This window comes from Hippocampus bargibanti, linkage group LG04 (genome assembly GCF_051943395.1).
Source record: "Hippocampus bargibanti isolate YZ-2025 linkage group LG04, ASM5194339v1, whole genome shotgun sequence".
NCBI lineage: Eukaryota > Metazoa > Chordata > Actinopteri > Syngnathiformes > Syngnathidae > Hippocampus > Hippocampus bargibanti.
In genome coordinates, this window is record NC_142737.1 from 21597337 (window position 1) to 21611981 (window position 14645).

At 41.0% G+C, this 14645-nt stretch overlaps 1 protein-coding gene across 1 annotated transcript in view; it reads left to right on the forward strand.

Annotated features, from left to right (window-relative positions):
* Positions 1–14645, forward strand: part of hectd4 (HECT domain containing E3 ubiquitin protein ligase 4) — a 54050-nt gene that overhangs the window by 15816 nt on the left and 23589 nt on the right. Inside the window, exons 2-26 of the mRNA XM_088994705.1 lie at positions 1034–1581; positions 3996–4085; positions 4172–4299; positions 4811–4919; positions 5638–5776; positions 5901–6071; positions 6166–6358; positions 6464–6625; positions 6723–6836; positions 6914–7054; positions 7211–7446; positions 7530–7672; positions 7765–7835; positions 7912–8017; positions 8759–8879; positions 8970–9098; positions 9377–9501; positions 11800–11953; positions 12031–12131; positions 12225–12423; positions 12545–12664; positions 12727–12831; positions 13243–13406; positions 14061–14306; positions 14443–14635. Of these exons, the coding sequence (XP_088850831.1) occupies positions 1034–1581; positions 3996–4085; positions 4172–4299; positions 4811–4919; positions 5638–5776; positions 5901–6071; positions 6166–6358; positions 6464–6625; positions 6723–6836; positions 6914–7054; positions 7211–7446; positions 7530–7672; positions 7765–7835; positions 7912–8017; positions 8759–8879; positions 8970–9098; positions 9377–9501; positions 11800–11953; positions 12031–12131; positions 12225–12423; positions 12545–12664; positions 12727–12831; positions 13243–13406; positions 14061–14306; positions 14443–14635 (4008 nt within the window). The remainder of the gene's footprint in view (positions 1–1033; positions 1582–3995; positions 4086–4171; positions 4300–4810; positions 4920–5637; positions 5777–5900; positions 6072–6165; positions 6359–6463; positions 6626–6722; positions 6837–6913; positions 7055–7210; positions 7447–7529; positions 7673–7764; positions 7836–7911; positions 8018–8758; positions 8880–8969; positions 9099–9376; positions 9502–11799; positions 11954–12030; positions 12132–12224; positions 12424–12544; positions 12665–12726; positions 12832–13242; positions 13407–14060; positions 14307–14442; positions 14636–14645) is intronic.

Genomic DNA, 14645 nt, shown 5'->3' on the forward strand with positions numbered 1-14645 from the left:
ATGTGACTAAAAATATCATACTCCGTGTTTTGGGTATTTTAGATGCTAGAAAACATTTTTCTGATGTCAGTAAACAAAAAAGTGACGTTGGTTGTCCTTTAAGTTGGAAGATGAATATAGTCAGATACTTTATTTGGGCAAAGTATGTAGGTCATTTGGCCAATGTAAAAGGGGTTGTTTAATTAGACAGCATGAACAAATTGACGTATCTTTTTAGCATTAAGTGGCGGTTTGGCCTGGGACGCCTCTTAATCTTCAAACAGGGTACACCTTTTTTGTATTATCTCATTAATGTTAACATTAGAATGAAGCCAACATATTATTTGGCATATGATGGATTTAACACATTTGGAGAAGAACAGAAGATCTCCTTAATAAAATTACGACAAGCCTATCATTTGTGTTAATAAAACCTGAAATTCTGCTCAACCTTTGTCTTCCTATTGGTTGTAATCTACAGTATTTGTTTATGTTTTTGCCGTTGTCCACCCCTCACACCCTCCTCTGTCTAACGGTGCTAAACCCTAAAAATGCATAACTATTTTGGATTTTGTTTTGATGCTAACTGTGTTCCATTCAGCAGCAGCACAAGTATTTCTTAGAACAAGGCACAGAGGGCTAAGGCTCCGGTTAAAGCCATTTCCCGTAACATTAGTAGAGTTCGTGAAATGTAATCAATATATATTGTGCCTGCTAAATGCAATAATAGTTTTTTCCCCGCTAGTCGTTCTTTCATAGGCTCACATTCTAATCGATGGCTGAAATGCTGCTTAAGTGCACATGAAGCACATTGTTTCATTATGTCTTGACTATTATTTCCCAGAGAAAAGAACTGTAGGCACGATGGTGTTTTTACCTTGATTGTATTCAAAATGGCCTTTTTTAAGGAAACTTTTTAATTGAGCCAAGGTTTTGTCTCCTTGGGCCTTCGGAGATTTATTTAATCATTTTTTTCTGATGTGCGTGCGTGCCACTGAGTCTCATAATTTAATTTTTCATTGTTCTCATCGTCCACCACTGTCCTTCATTTTAGATTCTGACATTTGAGACGAAGAACCCAGTTGAGCTGGCTGAGCGTCTACGTGCGGTCTGTGGAAATCAGAGTAATGCTTATGCCCGCCTGCTGGAATACAGACTCAATGCTCTGCGTGGCCTGTGGGGGGCACAGCGGCAGCTGGCCATGGAGGAACAACAGGAGCGAGAAGGGAGTGCTGATGAGGAGACCTTAGCCTTGCTCAAAAGACAAGGTCTGCTCCAGCAGCCCGAGCAGGCTCCCTTTACCTCCCGTGTTGGCCTGCTGCTGGTCTTCCCTCTTTTACAGTCACAGACTCGCAGTGACCCGGCGCTCTGTGGTGTCACCGCCGAGGTGCTGCTGTCTTGTCTCCGAGACTGCCAGCCGCTCAGCCTCAGCAAAGAGCCCGCCGACTGCCTGAATGGCCTGGAAGGGCTGCTCTGCTCCTGGTTGGAAGATGGTGCTCAGGAGTCCGTCCAAATGCAAAAGGCTGCTCAAATGCAGATTCTTCGCAGTCCCAGAGATAGGGAAAATGCTGCTGCTGCGCTGGTTGCGCTTGCCGGTGCCAGGTGAGTACGGAGAGATATATTGTGTGACTGAATTTCTGAGCGTTAAGCAAATAGACTTAATTCCTGGGTTGAGACAGTCATCAACCACTGTGCTAGAGTCAAGTGTGTGGTTCAAGAGCAGTACAAAACGCTGTCCATACCGTAGACCTAAAAGCTTTGCGCAACCTCTCAAAGCGCCTTGTTTTTGTCCTGTAAAAAATAGAATTTAAAAATATTTTTCACTATTAGTATTTAGTTGTTATACTCTGCATTTCAATTGAGTTAAAAATCTATTGTGGGGCTGGGAGGCTGCACTAAGCTGGATGCATAAATGTGGATACATTTAAACTAAGGCTTTGTTGCAGAATCTTTGACTTTTATTACAGCACTTAATCTATTTGCACTAGAGGTTTTATAGTGTGACATCTTAATGTGGCAATTATTGCTCCCTTCAAAAACAATTGAAATTTGTCAGTTTGTAATGATATCCTTCTTTTCAGATCAACCCACAGATTTTGGTTAATATTCAGGCAGGTCTTGAGTCTAGTGAGATCATTTTAATGTGTGGCTTGTGTCATTGTGGTGTTGAAAGATGAGCTTCAGCTTTCAAGCTGTTGAAAATTCCCTCTTCCCATCTTGACGGACTCATTTCCACCAGCAGAATAACCTCAAAGCATCAAAGTCCAGTGCTGCCAGCACATTTCTTCAAAATAGGGATGGTATTGTTTTTGAAACTTTTTTGTACCTTTGGAAATTGCGAAAACAAATTCAACTTTTGTTTTTATTTGCCCAATAACAGATATTTGCACATGAATTTAGGTGCTTTTAGATGTTTCCACCCGACCTCATAGCCTAGAATCCCTAGATAGATGAAGAAGACAGGAGGTTGTCTTCACATACAGTAAGCAACCATTACTTGCCAAAAAAGCCCTAAAGCTCCCTCAAGGTTACTGTCGCCTCTTTGCAGCCTCTTCAAGCACTTTTCACCTTTTCAGTAATTTTGACATCCAGTTCTTTGTATTGTCATTATACCTGTAGTCTTCGCTGAGTTATGACTTCAATATGTACACTGATTATTATGCCTTCAAAATATTTTATACCCTTCTCTTGATTGTTACCTTTGAACAACGAGATCTGTCTGGTGCTGTGAGTGCCTCTTGCAGGATCGGGCCTTGTGCCATAACAGATCTCAGGAAAAGCCTATTAGAACAGATTAACTATTTGAGGTTAATATGATGCATTCTAGATTGTGAAACGTATGCGTTGGGCTACAATTTAACACTGGTCCGAATACGAATGTTTGAATCTTATCGCAGCCATGTCTCTAATTCAGAGAGAAGGTACACACTTGTTCTATCGTAATATTGCACTTGTTCAGTTTTCCTTCTCCTCTCTAAAACCATTCTTTTTATGCCCACTCGATAGAGATTATACATCACATTAACGACGGCAAGCGTTTTGAAATGATTTCATTTTACTGCAGAAATCTGGTGTTTTAACATAGCTGGATATGCACTGTATTTCACGCATGAATATATCTGTTGGATTCCTCTACTTGCAAAAAATGTAATCCAATTCAATGTCTAATAGAGGGACTTGACTCCATCGTGTGTCAATATTTTGACTGCTTGCACAATTGTCAAGTTAGAATTCATGGCGTGTTTTTGCAGTGTTGCCACTGTAAGCTTCTTTAAGTTGCTGTTTCAAACAGCATCCTACCTGCATTGCATGCAATTTGCCTATCCTTGGAACAGTTATGCAAGGATAGACATCAAGGAGTTTTTGGATGGAGTGTTTGTATATATTAAAGTAGCTTCTGATGAAGTGACTTCCGTTCCTGTGTACGGCGAGTACTCTTTTTAAAGAAAATTCGAAAATCTATTTCTGTAGGTCATCGAGCCTGTAACTTGTCAAGAGATAGGAGGCCCTGTGAACCTGTGTAGTGTGGACAGTAAACTTACAACTGCTTCAGCTTCTGCTGGTGACAACTGATCTTGACTTGTCAAAACCAGAACTCTCTACATTTTGTTCAACCTTTGATAGGATCAGCCGCTCTTTGTTGTCAGGAAGCATTGCTATTGGTAAATTTACGATTTGGAAGGTTAAGGAAGACACAAAAAATCTTTACGATAGTCTTGTTCGCCTGTCATGGTGTGAACATGTTGTCAATTTGGACAAATGCAACGTACAATATTTGTCATAACATTGCCCATAATAACATGGTAATTGGTGTTATTGTCAGAAAATCTCAGTGAATGGATTATTTGCCATGAATTCAGATTGCTTTCTGGCGTGTATTACACGGTTCCATCCTGGATGAGCCATTGCACCAAATGCACATTTCTTGTACCCTGCAGTGATGACACATTGTGATATGTCAATATTCTAAAAGACTTGGTCTCATCATAATGGCAAACTGGCATTATTTTTTCCAGGGGATCTTTAAAGACCTTCATCCACACAGTGCACCTACTGCAGAAACAGTCGGATCTGGGCCAGCTCCCAGTGTCAGACGTACTGTATAGGTAACATTCTGTTGTTGAATCATCAAATAATTGACTGAATAAGTGACTTTATCCTCCATGGAAGTAACCCTTCATACTTGCTTCAGGCTTTTACTCTTGGAAGGAGGGCCAGGCTCTTCATCATGTCTACTTGGGGGGAAACACAGTGTGTCATGGGGATTCGAGGATATGCTACCTACACCTGATAACTCTGCTGGAGGAGCTGAGAATAAAGGTAAAAAGACCTGATTACATTCAGTTATTATGATTTTTATTGTATTTTATGTGTGTGTGTGTGTGTTTTTTTTTTTTAATTCTATATTTTTGTGTTGGAGACTGCTTTAACTACTGCACAACATATTAACGTGGTTAAGGGAGGCATTCTGTATTCTGCAGAAAATACGGAAATATTTGTTCAGCAGGGTGTTAAAAGGTGGAGTACAGACAAATCAGTGATGACTCACAAAGAAATGGAAAAAAATATTTCACAGAACAATAGACATCAACCCGGAGTGTTCTGCTGCATGTCCATAGCAACGATTTTGCATTTATGGTACTGTACTTGAAAAGTTAGCACTATAAGATCAAGTCTTCTTTCCTTGCATGTGTTCTGGCAGTATAGTTGTCAACTGAGTCCAACGGTGCTAACAGCGATCCTCCTAATTCTCTTGTTGTATTGATCCTCCTTTTCATCACCACTGAATATCCTTTCCTACATTGTAATTGTTTGTTCTCATTTCTCACAGACACCGACCTGGGGCGCTGTCTGGCCACAGACGGCCTCTATCTGTACACCACAAACTCCTCTGGGAGAGGAGTCAGTAAGCTTGGCTCTGGCTTACATGGAACACTAAGGTAACACGACACGCCTATATTCAACAGTGCCCCTAAAAAAAATGCTATATATATATCATTCATCACATCCATCATACTCATTTCTGCATTGTTTCCTGTGCTGTATTTCCTAAATAGATATCAGGCTGTTTGGAGTCATGTCCCTCTTGAATGGCTTTAATTGATTAGTTGATGGGACAACAAGGCACTCTTTATCCCTGAATTATTTAACACATGATGTGGTTGAATCCAATTTATATTGCTATTTTCACTGCATTCACAAATGAGCTCATTCAATGTTAAACATACTTCTCAATCAGTTAGAGATAGCTCCTGCTGAGATGAGACCGTTAGTTCTTTATCTATCTTAACTTCCAAGTCATCATTTTTATACATTACATATTTATTTATCATTTTTATTCTTACATAGTGACCGCACCCCAGCATATCCTAGATGAGCTATAAAACAGTTCCACCTCTTGTTGAAATCTCTTTGACTTCTCACATTTTCATCAGGTTGAGGAAAGCCCACTGCATTATGCAAAATCTAAAAAAGGTCTCTCTTTCTCTACTCCTCTTTTTGTTTCCTATCGCTGGTGTGATGACCAAGTTTTCCCCATATTTTGACAAATGCAGTATTTTGTGGTTTTGCAGGCTCATCAGATTTTTGTTTGCATCATCCATCCCTGATTCAGTTGCGCGAAGTGCCAATATGAAAGATCTGCATCTGATTGTGCAGGGGATTTGTTTACTGTCGAAACGAGGAGTTGGAGCCTGGTTGGGTGGTGTACTGCAGTTGTCGCCTTCTCCATCGCCCTTCTGCCTTTGATGCCAAGCCTCATCAGCTGTGCCAGGTCATTGACCCCTTCACGTTACAGGTAATGGTCCATCAAATCTGCATCATAAAAGCTGGAAATGGGAATACTTTTATAGTTATAATCTCCCGCATATTCACAAATGAATCCTGTTTACATGATCTCATGTTCCTGCTGTTGTTTTTAGGTTATTCAGATTATCCCCATGCCAGCCCATCACTTTCCAGTGGGCAGCAGCATGACTACGCTGCATCTCTGCTCAGATGGAACCTACCTATATTGGGTGTGGTCGCCGGCCAGTCTCAACGAGAAGACCCAAAAGGGCCATTCAGTCTTCATGGATGTCTTTCACCTTTCTGTGAGTCATTTCATTGCACCCTTTGGTGATTTTTAACAGGCTTATGAGATTTGTTCAGTGTTTGATGGGCTATCTGCTTTTGTTCATAATGCAGACACAGACAGGACTGTGTGTTGCCGACATCTTGCAAGAGAGAGTTATTCTGACTCGCAAAGAAGGCGAGTCTTCCAAGTGCTTGAATGAGCTTCTATTGAGTCGAATGTCTCGCTTCCGGGCCTCACATTCTGCCACATTGGCTGCTCTCACAGGCTCTACCATCACAAACACTGTCAAAGAGGAGCAGTCTGGTAAATTAATCATTTTAACAATCCAGCCAGTTAACTTCAATGCTTAATTAATATCCTAAGAGTTTCTTGTGTCCTAGCTCTTCTCTGTGTTTTTCATCTCCGTAGCTGTCAACACAAGCTGTGGACTCCCTCTGAAGACTCTGAGGAAGACCCCAATGTATGTGTGTGGAACATACTTGGTGATGCTAGTCCCGCCTCCTGGTGTATCTGGGAGCTCTGCTACACGCTCACTGTTTGGAGGCAGCAGTAGCTTGTCCTCTTTGAAAAGTAAGAGCACATTTAGCCCGTCATTGTCACTACCATTTTTTGGATAATAGCTCAATTAAAGGGTGGAAGTTATCCACTAAAGCAACCTCTATTTCAGTACTAGCGTCTAGTTTAGTCTTCAACCTTGCTGATGGCCAGTTCAGCAGCCGAGCTGACCTCATTGATGCCCCTGGTAGTTCCCTTGGCAGAGGAGCTCAGGTGGCAGGACTGGGTGAGCACTACCACTGTCCCAAATGAGTGTTGGAGCGTACATTAAACTAACTTCCATTTTATTGTGTGACCTTTTAGGAGCATGTTATGATGCACTGAACAACTTGATCTGGACTTGCTCTAGTGATTACATAGATCAGTGGTGTAACCCGGGGAATCAAGCCTTTCATCATGTGTGCCATAGGTTGGGTGTGAGCCATGTCAGAAGAGAACCCAAAGGTTGTAATTTAGCATTTAAATATGCGATATAACTGTTTAAAAAAAAAAAATAGTCAATCACAAATCTCAGATCCCAAGGCATTATTAATGTGTGTGATTGTGCATGTTGTTTATTTTTATTCTAATTTTAAAAATAAAAAAAATTCCTTTTCACAGAAGAAATGTTGGACACAAGTGAAGTGATCAATCAGCTACTTCATCATGTAGGTGCCATGTGTGTCCACCAACTTAACCTGCTAGCAGCCAGCAGTAATAGTCTTCCACTGGGTGCCCTGTTGGGCAAACAACATCCTATCGAGGCCAGTCACTTTAGCAGCATCTGTGACATAATGGAAAAGGCCATGGTCAGTGGAGATACCAGCATCATCCGCTGTGTTTTGGTCGTGTTTCAGGTTAGTTTTCTGTGACTTTGACCCATATGTATTGAGCCACTTTCTTCATTTAATTGGTGATTGTATGTACTTTGTTTCTCCAGGTTGTATTTAGGTTCTTCAATCCTCAGTCAGATCAGAATAGGGAAACTGTGAGTAGGGCAGGCCTGCTCTTATGGCAGCTACTAATGGCTCCAGTGGATCAAATAGGGGCTGAGATTCAAAGAGAGGTGTGCTTGGCCATAAGGTAATGTTATTGTGTTTTAAACGTTATATACTCCTTCTGCTTCCTTTGGAAAAGATGTTTCGAATGTATTTACTGTTTCTCTTTTTGTACAGCTCAGGCCTGAACACTTTGTATCAGGGAGAGACTGAACTCAAAGAATTGCTGAAACTTGTTTTAAGTGAAGGTGCTGAAATATAGACTATTTCAATAAATCAGAATGCCATTATCCTTCAGAAGTAAACATTTGCTTTAATTCTCAGATGAACGGAATAGTGGGCTGTCTCAGCTTCGGGATGTAATCCTCACTAACATGGCGGATCTACTGCAGAAAAATAGGTTTGGAAGTGAAGAAGATGACCACTATAGGTGAGTGCATCCATCTGGTAACATAGGGATGGGTGATATGGACCAAAAAAACAACGATTATCTAATGAGATTGAATAGTGCAGTGCCTTATTATGTTGCCTTTTTATTAAGCGAATAGTCATAAAGCTTTTAAAATACAGGACATGTGAAAAGCCTTGGTGTGGTGTATTGTCATATGCTACCTTTCATGCAGATGCCGTGACTGATTACATAGCCAAGTGCGCCAATTGCCTCCCAAGGGCAGTCCAAAGTTTGAATAAATATTTGTGTGTTGTGACAGGAAGGAGATCTGTGCTAAACTAATCATGCATGTAAACCTGTTTTGCTTGGGAGAAGCCCAAAGACACAAGACACACGACACACATTGCAGAACATGTCCTGTTTGTGGAATTGTCTTACGTTCAGGTTTAGATTTTGTGTAATGCATACCTGCTGCAACCAATTTCCCACACACTTTCTGCAATACTTCTTAATCTCCGGATAATGTCTGCTTATGGATATTCATAGATTTAAAATAGTAAGTGCATAATGCTGAAGAATTTTAATACAGTAAAGTCTCGTTATATCGATATCGGATATATCGATAGTCCCGGTTATATCGATACTATTTCTATGCACACACGGAGAAAATTACATGCAAACAGGGTTGGATATATCGATAGTCCCGGTTATATCGATATTTTTCGGACTCCCTTGAATATCGATATAACGAGACTTTACTGTAAATGCTTTTTTCCACAGACTGAGTGATGACCTACTGCAATGTATTCTCAAGACTGTAGTTCGGGAATCCTGCCTTCTTATTACCAAATGTCAGACAGTCGCTCTGTCTGACTTTCAAAAGCTGCTCTCAACAGTGCCGGTATGATTATTGCAATCTGTACAAGGAATTCAAGCTTTGCTCCTGTACTCTATGTTGATACAAGTTTGGGATATCACTCACTCCTTTTAGGTGGTCTCTCCTTGTCTTCGCTACCTCATGGCTGTTCAGAACCACCTCCTCAGTAACACCATTCTTATTCGTCCAGATGATAGCGACGATAGTGACAGCTCCCTACAAGGGGAAACAATGAAGGTACAGGTAAACATCCCCTTTAAATACACCTTTCTCTCCTAATTGCGTGTGGTTTCTTTGGATTCACTGCTACTTTGTCAGTTGAATGCCGAGTTGTATTTTGAATTTATGGTTAACTGCACAAATGTTAAAAATACACTTTTATTCAACTCTGTTACTTATTGTGTGTGTTTGAAGAGATCAAGGTAAAGGTACAAAAAAAATTGCTTCCAAGCACTGTGGTGAAGCAAAAGTTTGGAAACAGAATTACCGAAGTGTGGGCCTTTTCTCTGCGGCGTCCTCAGGATCTTCAAGGTAGCATCCTCTCCTTAGCAACCAAGATCCTGGTGGGATGTGATGAGGCACTGGAGACGCTGCATCAGGTGACGACAGCGCTCATTAACGGCGAGATCCCTGACAAAGAAACCAGGTGATTTAACACTTTTTTTAAACTTCAGAATCTATCCTTCATTCCAAGGGTTTCATTAAAAGGTAGAAATGTGCCTTTAAAAACTGTACTCTGTCATTTGAATTCATACAATGACATTTTTGTTGTAAAATAATCACAGATGAAAGTGAAAAGGAAACTAGGATAATAATAATCATAATAATCATAGTAATAATAATAGTAGTAATACTAATAGTAATAATAATAATGTTGTAATGTATCTTGCTTTTGTTGTCCATAGCACTTGACTCACTAGCCCAGGGGTGGGCAAACTTTTTGACTCGCGGGCCACATTGGGTTCTAAAATTTGACAGAGGGGCTGGGCCAGGAGCATTTGGAGGGAGTGTTTGGGCCGGAAATACTAAACCTAAAGCATTAAAGGACAACCGACGCCTCCGGACAAGTTATGTCCATAATTTATAAAATCACTTCAAATGACTTTGACTGAGCGTATTTTACAAAGATTCCACAGCATATAGCTATAGTTTACGTTCTAAGACTTGCGCTGAATATTCACGAAGTCTTGTTTTCGAGTTGATGACGATCCCCATGTAACGTCACGTTTGGACCGCCCCTGACCGAGAAAGCGACACACAATGCATTTTGGGTACTGTGTTTGGTCTGAAAACTTCGTGTTGATCGGTGTTGATGGCGAAATTAGAAAAAAAAACACATAAATAACGCCATGGTGAATCGTTGTGTGTTGCACCAAGACAACTATTTGATATTTGCTGACACAAATTCCCAGCTGACAAATCAGCCCATTTCCAACGGAGCTTGGGCGCAATCTTCTGCATTTTCTGGGTGCTACATTGCTGTCATTGACATCTCGAATTGATATGGGAGGACTCCTTGAATCAATTGCAAACATTTATGTTTTCCTCTTCAGAACTATTTGAATCATATTCATAACTGGATGAGTAACAAGAAAACATCTTCTCCGAATCTGATGCCATTGTTTTGATTCTCGAGCAAGGCAAGACGTCTTGGCGTGACGTCACGAACAAGGGGGTGGGACCTTCTGAAACTGGCCATTTCCGGATTCATTTTGAAGTCATTTTTATTGGTGTTTTTCATTCAACTAAAAATATCAGCCTGCCTGTTTTGGGTATTTTAGATGCTATAAAACGTTTTTTCTGATGTCAGTGGGAAACACAAAAAAATGGTGCCGGTTGTCCTTTAAATGTAGTGTGTACAAACCTCATAGCACAGTAAGAACCCAATTTATTAACTGTCTTTCAAATGTGAAAAATATCCCTGATCAGTTAATAAATTTGTCTCAAGGAATATGGCGTTTACATACTATTTCGCAGATACTTGGAGGAGGAAATGGAAATAGATTAAAATAACATATGTACTGTGATTCATCAAGATTGCGTCTGTTTTTAATAGATTTTCATTGAAGGGGCAAAGTTAAAGAAATCAACATTTATTGAAAAATGGCATCACTTTCAACATTCAAAACATATTATTCCACAACGAAATATTCAAGCTCAATAATACCTACTTGTGTTAAATTCCGCCAAATCATGGATGGTTTGTCCTGACCGCGCGCTCAACAAACTCCACTGAAGCCCTCGCCTTCACGCGCAAACAATACACGTGTACCGTCGCCGAGCTCACAGACATAGGCTACCTGCAGTGAAATTTGCATACTCGGCACGGCAGCCAATCAGAAGCCTGCTGCTTTCTTCCGGACTTTCGCAAGCGTTATAAAGTCGTGCAATTGCATATCATTTTCCAAAATAGATGCAGAGAACCTCAGCCCAGAAGAAAGATTCAAAAGAAGCTAACAACATATGTGACGCTACAAAACGTAAATTTACATTAAACCGTGACTGTAAAGTGTATGTGAGACTTATGAAAGGGACTTAGTGGCTCGTAGGAAGCAATGCAAACGTTGCATTGTGCACCACAATGACAATCTATTACTGCAGCAAAATCTAGCCATGCGTATTTACCGTAAATTAAGCAAGGTAACATTTGTAGTAGGTACATTCTTGATTAAAAAAAACTTTATACTTTGTGCAATGTTTTTTAATGTGATTATTTGTCTCATTGTGCTTCAAGTTGTGAAAAATGGGGCAGGCAACTTCAGTTATCTGCCCTGTTGTCCGCTAACTTTTTGTCATGAGTTTCAGACACTGTTTTTACTATAATTTGGGCAGGTTCGGCAGGCCGGATTAAAAAGCCCGCGCCGTATGTGGCCCGCGGGCCGTAGTTTGCCCATTAATGCACTAGCCTGTGTTCAATGTCATGCCTTGCTCTCGTTTTCCTAAGGTTAAAAGGTTTGGAGCAGGTAACTAAGGCCACGATGCTGGGGCACTTATTGCCTGTGTTGCTGACCTCTCTGATGCACCCCAATCTGCAGACCCTCACTCTAGCTGATGCCCTCATGCCTCAGCTAGTGCAGCTAGTGTTGTACACCAGCCAGGTTTGTTCATGTTTGTATTTAATAGAAAATACATTCTAGAGCTGAATGGCACATCTGTTCTTTTTTTTCCCTTCTAGACTGCTCTGTTACTAAAGACTCAGGCTCCACTTTTCTCAGAAGACACACTATTGGGGGGTTGTGTAGGGCATGGCATGAAAAACTCCTCTGCTGAGGACAAGTACGTTCTATGAGAGACCACCAAAAAGAGTATTGCTTAGCACGTAGCTGTGCTAAATGAACTGTATTTTGCAAAATCCCTGTTCTTTACTAGAATTCTTGATGAACGCGAGGAGCCCGGATTCCTGACAGGACTGAAGATCCCTGCCCCTTGGGCTGCTGGCAAGACGGTGGAGACGGTGCATCCAGTGCGAGACAACTATAAATTCAAGGAGACTGTGCACATCCCTGGGGCTCGCTGTTTGTACCTTCGCTTTGATTCCCGCTGTTCTTCGCAATATGACTATGACAAGGTATTTATTAATCGAAGTCACGAAGCGCATCTGAAATGAGTGATTGCATTCGGTCATCATGAACAAGGTTATCATCTTTTGTCTGCTCTTCTGCACTTTGCAATGACTTTCTTCCCCCTAGTTGGTTATATATGCTGGCCCCAACACGAATAGTCGTAAAGTTACAGAATATGGAGGGAATACTTTGGGATATGGCAGTCGCAGTGTTTTGGGGACAGGATGGCCCAAAGATCTTGTCAAGGTAAAATAAGCAACACTCTGCACTCATAGTCTTGAGTGCATACATTTATTGTCTTTGTGTAGGTTGAAGGTGATACTGTGACATTCTCCTTTGAAATGAGAAGTGGACGAGAGCACAACACTCCTGATAAAGCCATGTGGGGCTTTTCTTGCACTGTCAGAGCTCAGGTAAAACACAATAACTGGCATTTTTAGGCTCCTTGCATTTAGAAGTCCTGCCTCATATTTATTTTCATTAACAATAAATAATAATATTATGCTCATTATAATGGCACAAGCAAAAATTCAAACTGACATTCAAATTGAATTTTCTTGTCGCACACAACACCGAAGCAGACCACACACATGCAGACATGCAAGGAGAGATTTCAGAAAGGGGGCTCATCAGAAATGCTGTGCGTCTTGGACTGGGACCCGAAGACTGCCTTGCTCAGAGGCACCTTGAAAGTGGTCAGGAAGCAGACTAGCATCTCTCACACAGCTTGTGGATATTTTAACTGTGTGCAGTAGGAATTGACCCTTCTGCTCTTAGGCCCTAATCATTACCTACAATATTTTTTTTGTCGTCATCTTTTTCAGGAGTCATCTGAGGATGTCTCTGGAGGCCTCCCCTTCCTGGCAGACCTGGCACTTGGCCTGTCAGTGCTAGCCTGCTCAATGCTGCGCATTCTCTATAATGGGCCAGAGGTAACGAGAGAAGAGGATACCTGCCATGATTTGCTGTGCTCAAAGCTGCTGCAAAGGTGACACACAAAATAAAGCCAGAACTTGCAATTTTTTATTTGGTATTTCATTGAAAAAAATGTTTTTTTTTTTTCATAAACTGTGTAAGCTTTCAGTCGTACAGGAGTGGTCCATTGATGAAAAGGTTTCTTCAGCCGTCATCTGTACTTCTTTGAAGGTGTCGGACATTTCACTTCTTATCCAAGAAGGCAACATAGGATTAGTAATACTGATGAGGTGATACCGGAGAGGAAGTGGGGCAATCTGGCCAGTCGTTCCCATCAGGGGAGCCCCAGGGAGTGGTCATCTGCACCCCCCAACCTGAGAGCAGGGACCTATCATAGCAGAGTCCGGCACCGCCATGTCTGGACAGTAGGGATATATATATATATATATATATATATATATATATATATATATATATATATATATATATATATATATATATATATATATATATATATATATATAGGCCTATACTACCAGGAAGAATTTAGTTTGCTGACGATAAGAAGCGAAACGTCCGACACCTTACAGTACAGATGACGGCTGAAGAAACCTTTTCATCGATAAACTTGAACATAAAATAACACATACAATGCTGTCATCCACATCTATAAAGGAAACATGTCAAAATGAGAATACAGAATTTTGATTCGTTTCTTTTTCTCCAGATGTCAGTGGCAGGTGGAAGCAAATGGTGTACTCTCACCTGCTCTTACTCCAAGTCCTTCACCACTTCCACTAACCATTGAGGAGGACCGTGAATTCACCTACCCCGCCGACGTGCTCATTCCACCTCTAGGCTTTACATCCGGTGCCTACTTTGACTTGCCGCGCATACGCCTCCCTCCGGGCATCATGGGAAGGTTGCGAGAGGTGTCTGGAAGAGCTCGGCCACAGTTTCGTCCCAGCATTAAGTAAGAACTGCATACAAATTATAGTGTTTTGTTTCATAATGCCATTATATTATTTTCAGTCCAGATTTTAAAATGTACATTGTATTCTTGTCAATAAATATAACCATTTAATTAGCAACCATTTCATTCTTGAAAGAGAGGTGATCCGACCAGATGTCATGGAGGAAGTGATCGTATCATGTGTCATAAAGCATCTCAGTTTGGTGGATGGCCTGCAGTCACTTGTCAACTATCAGTACCGTGAAGAACACACAGAAGAGTTTGACCTGGTCTGTAAGATCATGGCAGAGACCTTCAAAAAGATAAATGCGATGGAGCGTCAACTGCAGGTAAACCTTT